Source organism: Dreissena polymorpha, chromosome 3, assembly GCF_020536995.1.
Source record: "Dreissena polymorpha isolate Duluth1 chromosome 3, UMN_Dpol_1.0, whole genome shotgun sequence".
Lineage (NCBI taxonomy): Eukaryota > Metazoa > Mollusca > Bivalvia > Myida > Dreissenidae > Dreissena > Dreissena polymorpha.
This window is the reverse complement of record NC_068357.1, coordinates 44,815,581-44,833,916: the sequence shown is the minus strand read 5'-3', so window position 1 is coordinate 44,833,916 and position 18,336 is coordinate 44,815,581. Positions and strand designations below refer to the sequence as shown.

Here is an 18,336-nt window from a genome sequence, read left to right as displayed (position 1 = left end):
CCAGCAATTGTCTAAATTCAGAATCGTTAAGTTTTCCAAACCGTCGAATACTCCTTTATCTAATGTTTCCAGTGAGACTATGTTAATATGCAGTGCCGTCAGGTGCTTCAATCCAGTGAATATTCCCCCAAAAAGGGTGTTTGATTTGGATGACTTCCCGTTCCAAAAAAGCCTCAGATAAGTAATGCGTTCCCATCCTCCTCCGCGGAACTGTTCATTCGTAATTGACATTGGGTCAATACAATTTAGCTCTACTCGTGTAGAGTTGGGCGGCAATTCAGCAGGAATATTCTCATAACACATGCAGGTGGCATTCACATTCTCGCAATTAACGTTAGAAGAAACATTTTGCATTTCGGAACACAAATAGTTATCATCGTTTGTAGCACAAATGAAAACAATCATGTTTTGGTGAAAAATGATAATAAAATATGTAAGCAGCTCCATTGCGTCTAAATAGTAAGTTACTGTTTTCAAGTCCGATATATTTTATCAACTAAATTCCCCTTTACCACTGTCGCTATCGACATTGAGTGAGCTTAAGTTGTGTCAAAATCACTTGCGCATGTTGTATATTATTAATGTCTTGTTTTGCGTAGCCAGTAAATGTGGTATTTAGTTATCACTCCCTTAAAAAATCTCATTGTTTTGTTTAATTTTACATCTAACAAAAAAAAAACGACCTACAAAAACAACAATGTGGTCTTTATTAGAAAGCCTAATCAAGACAACAGTCCACGCGTGTTAGTTCATGCATGCATGTAGTAGTCAAAGTATAAAAACACACACACATATTTCATACAGGAAGTTCAATATGTGCTAGGCAGCGTGTTTATAATAAACTATGCTCATTTGTATAATTTACATAAATGATGGCATGGATAAGTAGCTTGCCTCGAAATTGCTCCCAGGTAAAACAAAACATTGTTGTGCATCATTTATTTTGTCTTCAATATTGCAATAATGCAACTTAGTAAAGGGAACACTGGATAAATATATATTTTTTTAATGGATATGAGGCACCAATTGTGATTGTCCACTTATTTTCATTAAAATATTGTTTACCAGTACTGCTACACTCCTAATAACAGTACATGTTTTTCATGCAAAAGGTAGAGATTAACCAGTTCCATTCATTTTAATTCATATCAGATAAATCAGAAATCACGCATAAGTGGGTTAAAATAGCATGTATACTTCCTCACCATAATGTATACACCAGTTGGTCTTACTACCGGATGTTGGAAAACAGTATCGACATCATTTAATATTATACACTGGCGGGCGTTGATCACAACTATTAGGAAAATATTTTGTTACATTTCTGATAATAATGTGCAACCTGAACATTCTGGTGTTATAACAGTAATACGCAACAAAACATGTACATTACAGTCGTCACTATAGTTTTGGTGCCACAGATGAACCTTTGATATGTGTTCCTCTTAACGTCGTGTCGTTTTGTAAACTTTCAATTATTATATAACAAAAAGGCTTTTACTTATGCTATATGCCATAGAAATAGAAACATTATTCGCGCATGGTAACCTGCTACTTACTTCTGGAAAATTATTTTCATCAACGTTCATTTAAAGAGATATTACCCGAACAATGTTCATTAAAAGCTACATTATTTGACACGTTACTTTGATCCATTATGAAGACGTAAGTATTTTAAAGAATATGGTTGTTTTATGTACATTTTAATATATAATAATCTTAACAATAATACTCATTATTATTATCTAAGTTCATGGTCATATTCCTTCATTTATATTAGATAAGCAGTTAATACAATTGCATTTTATTTCTTAATCACATGAAATAACTCGCATTATGTAACCTCTGGTGTACAGCAAATCTCGTGGACGAAATCGATAACACGAGGATAGAGGGCAGCTACTGCAACCAAGGAGTCTCGAATTCGAAAGATTAATCCTAATGAAATTCCAAAAACACGACAGAAGCCAATGTTAAACGAAGGCCGTGGATCGCGTCGTGACGTTAGCTTCAACAACACTCGACGTTGTGTACTTTGTATCGACTACAGAGAAGACGCACAATAGGGCCCATTTGTGGCATCTTATACGGATTAAACGCTAATGGCAGCTGTATGTGTCATATTCTGAAAATGCCGGGCACGATCTGAACGAGTAAGAGATCACCCTAGGACGACTGAAGATTACCTTTGGACGCATATGACGCAGGAGCGACTCACACATTACACTACAATCCACATTCACTGATGGAGGACACTGCAAATATTTTTTTTTAAGCGTAAACGAGTCGAGACTGTGCATATTTTGGAAGGATGTGTAAAAACCTGTGCTTGTGGCGTTGCGTTGGAAGTATTTTGTACGTATTGCTATTTTCCTTCGAATTATAACAAAATTTAAATAAATAAATGGCGATTAATATTGTTCTTATGAACCTTTAATACAATCAAAGCTGATAAATCACTTCGCCTTTATTTTTTATCGTCGTCATTTCAGAAAAATAAATGTTCGATCCTCCAATATTTAACAGATCTCTACGCCCCTACAGGTACATACTTTCACGTTTTAAATCATAGTTTAAAACTTCCTGTTCTCTGTTTACCTGTATGTTGAACATCGTTCATGCGGAAAAAGTAACCGTTTGATAAAATTAATATCAATCATTCAAAATGTTATAAAGCTTTATAAAGGAACAACTCATTCACGGCCGCATACATTGAGTAGCATAAACATCTAGCTTGTATTAATTAGACCGAAACACATGTTTATTATGTACACACTCACATGTGCATTATGGATGATCATGAAAACGTCTTATTTCAATGAAGCAAACTCGTTACTACGACATTAACAATGAGGAGAATGCGACATAAGATCGCCATATTACAATTGTAATGTCGCTATCTCACTATCGTTACATTACGTGTTCATGATCGTGTTGTCGCGTAAGATGTAGTCGTACTATCGCGTTATCATCGTCGTTTTGTCATCATGATCAGACTATCGCCTTATCCTCGTGCTGGATCGTTATTATTACCACACTGTCATCATAATCTGACTATCGCCTCATCATCCTCGTACTGTCGCGTTATCATTATCACGCTGTCATCATAATCGGACGTTCGCCTTATCATCCAAGTAAAGTCACGTTATCATTATCAAACTGTCATCATAATGAGTATATCGTCTTATCATCCTCGTTCAGTCGCGTTATCATTATCATATTGTCATCATAATCTGATTATCGCCTTATAAACCTCGTACTGTCGCTTACCCGGTAATCTTTATCACACTGACATCATAATCATACTATCGTCTTATCATCAAATAGTTTACCAGATTTTTTACATCCTTTCAATCTCTTTACTAAAAATATATATTTACCAGTACTAAAATGCTTGAGTAAAACAACGACGGACATTCGAAAGTATACACATATACAATTTCGCTATATTCATCAATCGCGTTAACTTTGTGAACGCATATATCAAGGTAAATTCAGGTGTGTTTCGATAGCAACACTACATTATATCCGTAAAAATATGAAAAATCTTTGATCATTGAGTTCAATCAGAACAGTTGAAAACATTAAAATCTCTATAACGCTCAACATCAACGAACATTTCGTAAAGTATTTCGTGTTCCTTATAGCAATAGCCACAATTGCAACGCTATATAAGGTGTGATGACATAGATTTTTGTAGATACAAAATTATCGTTTTATTTATTTGTGACACAATTAATTCCATTTTAATTGCCCGCGAATAAATTTATTCATACGACAAACGAACACAAAAATGGTACCATGTTAGTGTTCATGTGTTGTATGAATAGATAGCGTTGCGGGAAATAAAAATGGAATCAAATATGCAAAACAATAATAAAAACGAGCATTTTGTATCTAGAAACATCTATTTTACCAGACCACATCTTGCGTTGAAAATTTCGGCAATTGCCATAAGGTTGTATGTTTACACATATTCAATGGGATCAGAAAATAAATACTGATACACCTGGCTAAGTTCTGTATTTAAGCATTTAAACATAGATTCGAAAATATATGGGGAATTTTGTTCTTCGGAATTGAAATTTGGTATAGGATATCTAACTGCTTCTTTTCTGATTCAATTACGGATTGTGAACCTTAGCTAAACTTTCTTTGAAAAAAGAACCTTCTCTATGTTTATCGTAATATAGATTTAACGAGATACAACAAGCTCGTTTATTTTTGTGTGTGGCAATATATGCAATGTGTATGTATTTTCCGCGACGATATCCGAAAAATAACGAACGCTCGAAAGATTGGCTTCATGATAACTACGTCTTGCCTCCGAATATTCCATTCGGACATACAGCCTTAGCAAGGTACAAGAGCCAAATTGTAGTATGCACAAATTTTACTTTGCAAAATAATGGAAACAGTTTATTTTCAGTTTTAGGATACTTCTATTATTCTCGAGAAAATATAGCAATACATTAACAAATTATGAGAGCATCACACATATTGTAATCATTCTAATAAGAATCCGTGATATTTACTACACATTAAACGTCAATTATAACTATGTGAAATTACCTTTAAATCAACAAGAAATGCTACACAATTTTTATAAAATTAAGATAAATTCACACACATGTGTGTAATTTTAAAATTGGTAAAGTTGTCATGCATAATGTTGTTATTGCTGTTTTTGATTACATGAATCGTACGTGAACAATGGCAAATCAGTTGAACTATTTTTGACTTGTCATAACCACATATACTGAATGTGTCCTGAGGGCATTTTATAAACATGCAAATAGTGTGTGGCGTATGTGGTTGATTATCTAAATTTCAAAACGACACTGTCAACCCTTGTTAATAATCATATGCTTACGGAATGTTCGCATTAACATTATAAAGCAGTGAACAAGCACTATTAAAACAATACTTTACTCAAAACTGTATAAGCATTAAAAAGGTACGGTCAGAACGAATTGATAATTCGTTTTATGTATTTTTGCCCATACAATCTGGAGCGAAATTAATGTAGATCTGTAGATCAAAAAACGCAAAATAAAATGAATGTATTTCCAATATTTGTTAACAATTATTGCCAAACACATGCAACGCTTATATACTGAAAACAAAGAAATCACAATAGTGCCGTCTGACCTAGTTTTCTAATTAAAACACTTCACGTGACTTCTGGAAATGCCTGGTTTCTACTGCCTCTCATGGATGATAACATAATGGTAACGTGTAAAGTTTTCTAGCCCGTTTAGTTTGCTTTGTAACTTCTTTGGTTTAAACACTATTTATTTAGTTCATTGAAAGTACATATAAGCAATACAATACAAACATACATATTATATTTGAGCAATATGCTAGGCAGGTAGAATTGCAGTATTGCTTTACATAAAGGCTGTATAATACAATTGGACAGAATTGAGAAGGAAGCTCGAGGCTTATACTATGTCTCTCTTCTGTCAGTTAGAAGCGCTGCTGTAATGGTGTAAACAACCAAACGTATAACAACTATTTAAAGACATGTCAAAATTACGAACAATATAATGCAGTGATAGATTATTGCATACTGGTTAGAAATGTAAAAATAATATAAACTATAATACAAAAATTATAACAGAGTAATGTAGATAGCATAAGAGCTAATAAGTGGAGAAGGAAAGGGATAGCAGTGGAAGAGTAGAGTTTCAGAATTAGAGAAGTTGCGGTAAGAAAGGAAGCAGTTGCGGGAACGGGGCATCGTTAGCAGAATATGGTTTGTTCCTGAGATAGAAATGGGTTAGAATCTATGGCTATCTCGGATGTAAGACTGAACATGTTTGAATATTAAAGGGATCTTTTCACGCTTTGGTAAATTGACAAAATTGAAAAAGTTGTTTCATATTCGTAAGTTTTCGTTTTAGTTATGATATTTGTGAGGAAACAGTAATACTGAACATTAACCATGCTCTAATATAGCCATTAAATGCATCTTTTGACGATTTTAAAACCTAAAAATTATAAAGCGTTGCAACGCGAAACGATTTAATAATTTGGAGAGTTCTGTTTTTGTCGTTAAATTTTGTGAAACTAAGCAAATTGCTTATATAAGGTATACAATACGTCAAAAACGTGTACTCAGCGGAATAGCTCAGTAGGTTAGAGCGTTTTTACTTCAGGACTCTGGCAGGACTCCAGGGGTCACTGGTTCGAAACCTGCTCCGGGCAATGTTCTTTTCCTTTTTTTAATTTTATTTTGATTTTTTACTGGAGCTTTTATGATCCAATGTTTACATTTATCAATATAAAGCATTTAATGAATAAGTTAAAAAAATGCCAAAATCTGTGAAAAGGCCCCTTTAATGAATTTACTTCATATTAGCCGTCTTAACACCGAAAAGAAGAAGTTGCAAAGTTATGGGCAAGAATCTAGACAGATTGTTAAAAAGGATAACTCTTTTTTCTGCTTTCGATATTGTCTGTTTATTGTGCACATAACATTGTATGCGTCATTCTAAATAAAATCTTTTTAATAACCTTTTTAAAGGCTCTGGACAGATGAATAGTTGGAACATTTTTTACAAGTCAGTTCGTTACCACCCATAATCACTTCTACTAAAGGAATTTCCGTTAAACAGTCTATTGTCGACAATTTAATTATTTTAATTCGATTGTTCCTTAGGTTTAAGTGTCTTACACTCGGAACCTCTTTTAAAAATCATTTTAATGCAGTTATCATATTGTACCCTAAGTCAAGCGTTATTAAACTTGTATTGCCTGCACATGTTAGTGGTGGAGTTGCATTTATTCCGTTATTATCTAATCTTAGATGTTCAAGGTAACGTAATGATCTAAACAGTTCAACAAAATCTGATTCATTATTCGGCTGCATTTGACCTAATCTATTATTGGATAGTATCAAATGGTTCAATGAGTGCAAGTTTTGAAATATTACAGGATGTATATATTTAAGTCCGTTTTCTGAAAGATCAATGAACATCAGACTGCCTAGCGTGTTAGTGCGCACTTCCGCATCTAATACTCTGATGTTATTTTTTTCGGAAGTATAACCGTTTTAGGTTTGGCAGAACACTGCGACCTTCCTCAGAACAGAATGACACGTTTTTATATGTTGAATTATAAATGGGGGCAGTGTATCAGCATCCCCACACAGCTGGTCAAAATACAGAGTGTCGACATTTTCCCAGAATTTCGTCCATTCAGTATCATTACAAATATTACGCATGTTGCGCTGATTTGTTATTGACCGCGTCACTGGACTACAACAAATAGAGCATCCGCCGCGTGGCCCTCATTGTAAACTCCTGAAAAGTCGAATGTCTTTAAATTTTGAAGAGCTCGTGTTTTGGGTTTGAACCTTTTTAACTCTTTAAAAGAGGAAAGTTGTGAAGCATATACATTTTCAAGCGGTCGGCCTAAGCTTTCGTCGGTATCCAAAGTCCAGAAGTCATACATGTTCACTTTCATTTCGCTAATGTCTAAGGACACTACAGGACGTTTTAACCAGAATCGTTTCGCCAGTATAACGTTATAGTTGTTTTCTGACGATGTCTTTCTTAGAGATAACGAATGCAGGTTCGGCAAAACATCTTCATTTGCCATAATGTAAAGAAAGTCATTGAAATTAAGCTGCCAACAATCCATATTTAATGTTTCCAGTGGGAGTATGTTAATATGCAGTGCCCTCAGATGCTTCAATCCAGTAAATATCCCTCCAAGTAGAGTGTTTGATGACTTGCAATTCGAGAAAGCCTAAGATATGTAATGCGTTCCCATCCGCCCCCGCGGAACGTTTCATTTGTTATTGACATCGGGTCAATATAACGTATATCTACTCGAGTAGAGATGGGCGGCAGTTCAGCAGGCATACTCCCATAACACGTGCAAGTGTCATTCACATTTTCACAATTACTGTTAGAAGTAAAAGTTGACATTTCTGAACACAAATAGTTCTCATCGTGTATAGCATCAATAAAATAACAACAATCATGCTTTCGTGCAAAATGATAAGTAAATATGTAAGCAGCTTCATTGTTTTCAAATAGTTAATTAGTGTTATATCTGATAAAAAAAGTCCCATTTAACACTTCCGCCATTGACCGTGAGTGAGCTTAAGTTGTGTACTAATCACTTCCGCATTTTTTTGCTCTTTGATTTGATTTACGTAGAAAGTGGATGTTCGACCCTCCAATGTTTAACACATCGTTACGCTCCTACAGGTACATACTTTCAAGCTTTAAATCATAGTTTAAAACTTCCTGTAATCTTTTTACTTAAAAAAAATGTTCATGCGGAAAAAGTAACATTGGGATAAAATAAATATTAATCATTCATTGTTGTAAAGCTTTATAAAAGAACATTTCTTTCACGACCGCATTTTTTTAGCATAAACATCTAGCTTGTACTTACACATATTTATTATGTACACTAATAAAAACAGGAGGGATGAAAAACTCGATAATACGACATTAACAATGAGAAGAATGTGGGATAAGTGCGTCATATCGCACTTGTAATGCCGCAAAATCACTATCGTAGTATCACATTTTTCCTTTATTATGTTTTCATTATCGCGTTGCCGCGTTAGATATCGTCGTACTCTCTCGTTATCACCATCGTACTTTCATCATCATCGACTATCGCTGTATCATCGTCGAACTGTCGCGGTATCGTTATCACACTGTCAGACTATCGCCTTATAATCCTCGTACTGTCGCATCAGATAATTATACTGTCAGGTGATAATAATCGTTCTTCCCGTCATTATCATTAAACTGCCCCGTTGTCATCTTCTGACTTTCACTATATTGAGCCTTATTAGGCATTGTATAATCTATTGTCAGTATAACCCATCACATCAACATTGTAAAAGGGGGTATACTTATTAAAGGATGTACATATGGCTGGACGGATGTGATTGTGTATACATCGGGCGAAGTTCGAATATTATGAAAGAATATAAGTTCATAGTCGATATGCATATCTCATTGAGGTCATGCGCGGTGCTTTAATGTATGAATGTTATTTACTTTTCGGAAAATAAATGCCAGGGACATATCGTTAAACACTGGGATCAAAGGAATAGCTCTAAACATACAGAGAAAACAATGAACAACTCAAAGTTGACACATGTTCATATTGTAGAGATTTCGTGCCAAATTCCTTTTAAAATATAATGGTAAATATTACAACTTAGATGCCGGTTCATCTACCGTCTTCAGTCTGTCGTTTCAAAACCGACGCATTATCTATGACTGGTCAATTATGCTAGGTACCTAATACTTAATGTTGTGATGAATGATAATCTTTCATGTTAATGCCGTACAACTTCGTTAACAAAGCAACATTCTACAGTTTTTTACTTTTACATTACAAACAAAAGCTCAACACATTTTAAATCGTTTTCCCAAGTAGGTATTCAAGGGCCATATTTTTTCGCAAGTATTCATATGAAAATGTAAGACATTTAAAAAAAAAAAGAACATAATTCTTTGACTTTTGATATAATTCGTATGCTTTATACACAACGTTCGCATCTGCTTCGGTTTTTGGTTTTACACATTGTGTTTGGCCTGATTCTTACGTACAAAGTACAGCTTGTAAGGTCATTATCGCAATATATATTGACGTAAACAGTGTGTATATTTTACAATAAAAACGTACAATAAAAAGGAATAGATACAATAATCGTATTGCTATACAATTTTATCATTATTACGATATGTAACTGTTCTATATAATTAAAATCTGTCTTAGAAGTTTTTGGGGCAATACTAGCTGTAGTAAACAGTTTACTAGTTATTCGCTTACAGTCTCTAAACTAAATATATGTAGTTACCAGTACTTAAACGCTTGATTTAAACAACGACGGACATGCGTATACAAATATACAATTTGGCTTCATTTTTCAATCGCGTTACTTCCTGAACGCATATACGAAGGTATATTCAGATGTGTTTCGATAGCAACACTAAATTATATCGGAAACATATGGAAATACCTTGCCCATTGAGTTCAACAGTTAGTAACGTTTATAAGGCGTAGAGTTGTTTAAAAGTTAATCAATGTTAATAAAAAACACAGTGTTTGCTTGATAATGTCAACATAGGTCATATATGCCATTTAAAAATATCATTAACGAGCAACGTGTGTACTTCTTGTACGTGTGTATCTCTTGATTTAAATCCCTAGTGCTTTTGCATTTGTCATTTCAACGCGAGGATCCCAGTTCAATTGAGTGGTTGGAAGTTGGTTCCCTGTCATAAATAGATGAACGTATTGTATAATACGATTTCTTGTGAAGCTGACGTTTCATGTGGTGTAATGGGGTTCAAACTTATCGACATTTCCATTAGTTCATAAAATAATCGAAGTTGAACACTTCGAATTATGTCAACTTGACACGCGAACAAATTGTTAACCATGATCGTTTACGTCCTACAAACAATCATTTGTTTCGCTATCTGCGACGGGAATTAAGTCGACGTCAATGACTGCGTTTACTTTAAACATGCCATAGTCAAATACTATGGTTGCGTTCACAATTGACATACTGATGAAAAGATAGAAAAAATAATTATGCATACGTTAAACTGGTATGTTTTGTTATAAAGAATGCCGCGTTAGTTGTATTAGTGGTAAAGAAATATATACGATTGCATATTCGCATGTATATCAGTACTACTAAGGGGTTGTAGTATCTATTGCTTATATCGGGAATCGCAAGTGGTAACAAGAAAATACGATATGCATGGAGGTTTGTATTAACGCAGGTATTTCAAGTATGTACGTTAACTATACCGGTAAGGTTTTAAATGTATATGTGATGCATTACAAACAAATATGATACAAACTACCTGTTAATAATAGCACACAGGACACAGCTATTCAATTACGAGTATAATTTCCGTACATGTATTCGTACGCGATATCGCTATGGCTGAAATATTGATTTGTGTGTTATATTTGGCTATCCGCTATGGTATGTTAAAATTACTTATATTTATATAGAAACACATATTGAAGTCACGACATGCATACGTTTTTTATCATTGAAAGTCGTATACGTGTAAAGTTTTTTTTACACATTACTTATGCTAATTAGAAGCACCTGGTTTTGTTATATTAAGCCGCGAAGTAACATTTGCATATAGGAATACTCTAAGTTTAAATAGTAACTACAAAATAATACCCAACTGGCGGGTAATTATTGACCTTCCACTCACTTGCGGGTATTTGTATTCGTGATAATTTCAGTAGAGAGGCATTTAGACCAATACGCAATATATACTTTTTGTTTTAACTGTATGACTAAGTCCGCGCACGTGACTTGTTAACTATTTATTTTGATTTATACATTTTGTAGTATGTAATTAACTTGTGAAGTTGTGTTGTGGCTATAGTTTAGTGTGTTGAATGTGTAGGCTTTGATGTATGCTTCATTACAGGCTCTGTACTCGCGGTACCGAACATTACATGTACAACTAATCAACTGAAGGTGACATGCAACGACAACTGCTGCTGGGAGGACGTACACAGATACATATACTGCTGTATTAAAGACACGGTGTACGTACGATTTGTAGTTAAGAAAAAAACACTTAAGAATTTTTCTAATTTTGCCTTAAAGCAGGCGAAACGTTTATGCATTATATGATATTTAAAATGGTATTGTTAAAACTTGTTTGTGTTTTGAAAGCCTTTTTGGAAAACGGACGTATTATGGTTAAAAATGAGTTCGCTGGTGAATTGGTGTTCATGCGGACGGCGGATATATTTGTTCGAATCTTAACGTTGTCCCTCATGTAAGGATTTCAAAAAAACCTGGTGGAGGTCTTGACCATTATGCGATTAACTTCTTAATGATAAGTGTGTATTGGTAACGCTGTCTTACACGTTTCATACATGCGTTCCAAATTGCCAACGCTAAAATCGCTCTAAAGAGTTGTACACGCTTGATATTTGTATCCAGTATTTCCATAAGTCTCCATTTCCCATGACTGTCCATTATTATTTATGCCGTATGTGATGTACATAAGTGTTATTGCCCTAAGTATGAAATATATATAATATGTAACTTCGGTTTAGCTGTGATTAATGTTAGATTGTTTTAACTAGTACTGGTAATAACACAATTGGATTTAGAGTTAAACAAATAACCTGTACTGATTATCGAAATATGTTTACATAAAAGTCAGTGCTTTAAATGAGTTTCTCGTTCAATTGATACTACGTTTAAAGTTACAATTTAAACACATAGTATCATAATACTCAAATAGAGCGTTTGTATTCTAATATATTGCACGGGCTTGTATGAAACTAATGTCGGTCATTTCAATACGATATGATGTACGATATAGCATCTGGCTTGCATTTGTTATTTAATATTCTAGTTTGTTTTAAACATGAGTTAAATGTAAAGTGAACTGTATCATTACTCATTAGGAATTGCTTAAGAGTGTACAAGCAAACACAGCGACCTCTTTGTATATTTCAATGAGCATTTCAAATCTATTTAACATGAGCTATATACTACGAATTTTTTTGTCATTTTTTACAGTCATATTAATGTAGTAGAAATAGAATACATAATATGAACCACGCACTGCGAAAATGGGACTTATGTCATCCACCAAGCTGGTCTGGAGGTACCATGCCCGCTATTAGTCACGCAAGGTTTCTTAGTATTATTAGCGGACACGGTAGCTACTGATCAGAGTGCACTGAAGATTAAGCCTTAATTAAGCAGCTATGCTAGTCGCATATGACATAAGTCCTATGTCTGCATGACGCGGTGCAAATATCTCGATGCAATAGAGAAAATAACGTAGTCTGCCATACATACCATACGTTATACGGATCAAGTAATATTCTAACCAACGCTTATAGAAATGACACACGCTAATGTCCATTGACAATTCAATATTACGTTGTCAATAGTGCGCATGATATAAACTTAAGGTATATCATGTATCAATGATTCATTTTATAAATATCTGACTGATGTCTACCAGAGTGACAGTAAATCTGTCAACTTGAGGAAATAATGTCAACCGAGGCGAAACCAAGGTTGACAGTATTTTTCAGAAAGTTGACAAATTGACTTACACCAAGTCAGACTTTTAATATTTATGTTATTATACGGAACAAACTATTCAAACAGGAACAATTTATATGAACCATGAACAATTTTAATATTCAATTATTGTATTTAATTTCAGCAATGAACAACCATTAATATGTTGAGCGGTTCAGATTGTCGGGCCGAGCAAAATGAACTTCGCTTTATTCGGCACCGACCTAGTAATCGATTTATCCCATCAATTTTCTAAGTTGTCAATTATTTAAAAAAAATAATATAACCGATCCAGCTTTCCGTATTTTATTTTTATCACTTGATAACGTTATTTGTGACGTACTCGTGTGACGGCATTTCGTAGACGAAACATTTTGGGACAACAATATGGACGTGGTGGTTTGTTAACAGTAAAATATTTGTTTAAAGCATCGAACGAACCCAAAACGTATTTCGGATTGTGTGTTTGTCATGCATAACACCTTAAGAGCAGACACAGGAAGTGTATATCGTTGTAACTCTATTGTTATTAGCATTGGATTAAAGTTGCCATTGAGGTAAGCGTGTCGTTTATACTTAAATGAATTTGTTTATGACTCCTGTACCAGCTTAAATAATGGCATTAATCTATTCTACAGCACAGTTTCAGCTGCAATCGATATTTTAATTATCCAAATACAACGGAAAGCGAAACGGGCGTACGTACTGCGCATGCGCGAATGGGACAGTATATTTTTTTACCATTCCGCACGTGATTGCTAAGGTAGCGGGCGACAGTATTTTTGGACAGTAAATTATTTCCCGCTGGTGGCACGTGATTGCTAAGGTAGCGGGCGACAGTATTTTTGGACATTATTTTTTCCCGCTGGGTCTGACAGTATTTCTATGTCACGATGGCCTATGGGAGTTTAGCATTTTGAATAAAAGTGAGGTATAATAAATATAAATTTATTATTTGCGGTCCTAGCAATAACAGACAATACGTGTTCCTTGTAAGATCTTTTATGATATTAAACGATATTTATTTTAAGCCTTCATATATACGGTTGCACTTGTAAGCAACAATTTATTTATTAATAGTACCAAAGTAATAAAGCGTAATTCTTTAAACTGGAATAACGTATTATCGGCGAATTTTCTCCCAAAAATAATTTACGGACCCTCTATCCCACTGTACGGGTTCAATAAGAAGCCGTTTAAAGAGACATTTACACGTTTGACAAAATTGACTTTTTGTTTCAGATTCGCAAAGTGTCGTTGTAGTAATGATATTTGCGAGGTAACAGTAATATTGAACATTACCCATGCTCTACAATATCCATTATATGCATATTTTGACGATTAAAGAACATAGAAAATATCAAGTGTTTAGACGCGAAACGATTGCATAATTTGGATAGTTCTGTTGTTATCGATAAATGCTTATATAAAGTATAGAATATACCACTCTCTTTATGAGCCCAGATGGCCAAATGGTTTCAGTGCTATAGTTTTACACCAAGGGTCAGTGGTTCGAGCCGAGTTAAGGATTACTTTAGTTTTCATTATTTCATTTAACTCTTAGTTGCAGTCGAGGTATTTAATTCTAATATTTACATTTATGAATTAAAAACATTTCATGACAACCTTCAATACATGACAAAATATGTACAAAGGTCCATTTAACTCATAGTATCATACTGTTCGTACTGTTCGCAAAAATGTGCAGATTAAACAATAGTCATGATTCAACAATAATTTTAATCATTTCCTGTTAGTATTGTCGAGAAATATGTGTTTTAAGCTGTTAAGTTGCTTTTTTCATGTTGACCAAATGTTTACGTGTGGGATTGTTTGTCCTACACAACACTCAACTATGTCGAACAAGGACTATGAAATAAATTGATAAACTATCTACCCTCCCAACTGAAGTAACATCTTCTGTTTGATGATTTTAGAAGCTTTCTATGCAAGCTTAGCTTAATACATGTGCGTTCAGTGTCAGCAGTTCGCTCACGTTTATCTGGGACGACACTTTACGTTTAAAGACATTCTCTTCTGAATGGCAATGCGGTGTGTACGGAAAGTATCCTACCTGATTAGCAAGTGCGGACTGCACATACAAATCTAGGACAATACTTTACGAATATGCATTAAGCCCTGTTGCTCCAAATCAGTGCTCATGTTTTATTAGCACGACGACCGAGGCGGTGGCTTACTCGGGGGTTGCAGTAGTCAGCTTCGTCTTCCTCGTCCTGCTTCTGAGCACCATAGTCTACTTCACCTGCTGGACACGACTGAAATCTAAACCTCTCGATGATGGTAAGGTTCACTGTTACAGACATTTATCTGTGTTTGTTAATCTGTGTGTGTATGTCGATATGTATATAGGAGCCTTGCTCTGGGAATCGGGCTATGATGATAGTGCGTAAAGTGTTGTTCTAGTTTAGCCTGTGCTAATCAGGGACGTTACTTCCCGCTTTTATGTTATTTTTTGTTTAAAGGATGTCTGTTATTAGCCAAAATCAAGTTTATGCGGAAATTATCGTCCCCGATAGGCCGGTACAGACTGCAAATGGTTAACATAGTAATTTACGCACACACATTAAATACCGTTTTCTTAGAGCGAGACTCACTGTGTTTTATTTACATTGGTGGACTATGAAAACAACACTCAAATACGGTTTAAGCGTCTTACGAAATTCATCGCGTTATTATGTAAAGTAAACTATACATGGTTTGACTTAACTTCAAATCTTCTTTCATAGCATACCATACGCCTGTGGCTTACTTATTTAAAATGTAATATTAAAGCGTTTTAAAGGGATCTTTTCACGCTTTGGTAAATTGACAAAATTGAAAAAAGTTGTTTCAGATTCGCAAATTTTCGTTTTAGTTATGATATTTGTGAGGAAACAGTAATACTGAACATTTACCATGGTCTAATAGAGCCATTATATGCATCTTTTGACGATTTTAAAACCTAAAAATTATAAAGCGTTGCAACGCGAAACGATTGAATAATTTGGAGAGTTCTGTTTTTGTCGTTAAATTTTGTGAAACTACGAAGATTGCTTATATAAGGTATAAAATACGTTCAGCATGTGTACTCGGCGGAATAGCTCAGTAGGCTAAAGCGTTTTTACTTCAGGACTCTGGCAGGACTCCAGGGGTCACTGGTTCGAGACCTGGTCCGGGCAATGTTCTTTTCCTTTTTTTAATTTTATTCTTGATTTTTTACTGGAGCTTTTACGATCCAATGTTTACATTTATCGATATAAAGCATTTAATGAATAAGTTAAAAAATGCCAAAATCTGTGAAAAGGCCCCTTTAACAATTAACCAGTAATACTATTTAAATATTTTGCTGAAGTATGCAATAGCCGTATTCGCGAGTTATTTATGCATAACAATGTTTGTACCAGCTAACATTGCTCATATTCAAAACACATTATGAAACTGTTGGGTACGTTTTCATTATACATAATAAGCCATTAAAGTGATATAACCAATCGGCTGCCTGACGACCTTTTATATATTATTCATATTTGCATACTTAATTTTAATTCATTCTAATGTTTCTTTTACAAGGTAATTACCCAATGAAGACGTTTATCCCGACACATGGGTTCGGTCTTGAACCGCAGCCACGACCGCAAACTCGATACACCACATCCTACGACGAAGTCAACCTGTATTCACAACCGGGGACTGGTGCGACTGGATATACTTCACGGGCGAGTATGGCGGATTAGACTGTTGCGTTGACGGAAATAACCGAGGAACAGTTCGAATATATATCGAATTTGACAATTCAAAGTTTTGTTATTTTACAAACTATCAGCGTTAAGAATGCGTTTGTTGACACTAAACATGAAAGCAGATACACTGAATTTTCGAAGAGGATGATGTTTCCTCATCATGAAATTAGATAGCACAAGTAAATTAATTTATTGAGTTAAGCACATTTATGAATGAGAGCATATCATGATTTACACCATGAGCCTCGCTCTAGGAATACCGGACTTAATGCATGTACAACGCTTGGGCTATTCAAGGATGACATTGAAAACTTTACTGGTATTTTCCGCTGACATGTAGTCATCCTCTTATCGAAAATCCAGTTATTACGGAACGAGTCGTCCATGTTTAGCCTGTACGGACTGCACAGTCTAATTGTAGCCAACACTTTACGCACATGTATTAAACCCCATTTTCCCAGAGCGCGGCTAACCATTAACTTCGATGTATTTCGTTTTTGAGTGTAAGGCTGTTAGTGGTAATATGTGCATAAACATGAATGAATTTTAACCGTAACGTAGCAATTTATAATATATTCACGCATGTTCATGTTCTGTTAACCGACCTATCTGATGTATGTTGCTAATATGTACTAATATAGATATTGTGTCTTCAATAGTTGAATTCTATTAGTAACAATCAATTGTCAACGTTAGCAAGCATGCCTGCAAAATCTGCGATGTGTGTGCATATGTACAGTAACTGTGTTGTTCACGTACCAAATGCAGATAACTCGAATACTCAAATACCTTATTGACACATTTGCATATGTTATTGATTTGGGTTTGGGGATTGCATATCAAATCCATAGCTCTGTTTAATCCATTGTATTGGCGCTGACCAATCCAATATTTGTATATGGGATCCATCAGATCCTAAAAGTATTGACCTTAAACTTGGAATACAACAAATGTTTTCCATAATTTAAAAGACATTATAAATGTATCGAAAAAAGTTGGAATTGTAATGTTTAATTCGAATTGTGTATCATATCTGTATTAAATAATCCTATACTATTATGAATGGTCGAGATTGATTATTTAAATGACAACACACGCTGATAAAATACGATCGGCCGCAAGATTGGAACCATGGACACGTAAGAATCAAAGCCGACAATCTGACCATACGACACGTTGGCTTTTGCGTTATGCAATAATTTGCGTATCCTATCAATATCTTGTTGCAGACAATAAGATCCGCTCATTTGCTACATTTTCATAAGGTGCGTTGAAATAGTATCTATTAAACTAAGTTCAAATACTAAAATAAAGAAAATCTAAATCGATGACACAAAATACAAATTGTCACAATTTGCCGACGACGCTTCCATACTCCTGGATTGCCGTGCAGAATAATTTGTTAATGAAACCTTAGATGTATTGTCACATTTCACATACTACTCAGGGTTAAAAGTTAATTTCGACAAAACGAAATTAGTGTGGAGAGGTTAAAACACATTTAGCTCTGAAAGCATT

At 34.6% G+C, this 18,336-nt stretch overlaps 1 protein-coding gene across 1 annotated transcript; it reads left to right on the top strand.

Annotated features, from left to right (window-relative positions):
• Window positions 1–10,861: 10,861 nt before the first annotated feature.
• Window positions 10,862–17,825, top strand: LOC127873467 (uncharacterized). The gene is made up of 4 exons (XM_052417346.1): window positions 10,862–10,984; window positions 11,451–11,571; window positions 15,252–15,379; window positions 16,649–17,825. The coding sequence occupies exons 1-4, from the start codon at window positions 10,939–10,941 to the stop codon at window positions 16,810–16,812; spliced, it is 459 nt and encodes a 152-aa protein (XP_052273306.1). The 5' UTR covers window positions 10,862–10,938; the 3' UTR covers window positions 16,813–17,825.
• The last annotated feature ends 511 nt before the right edge of the window (window positions 17,826–18,336 follow it).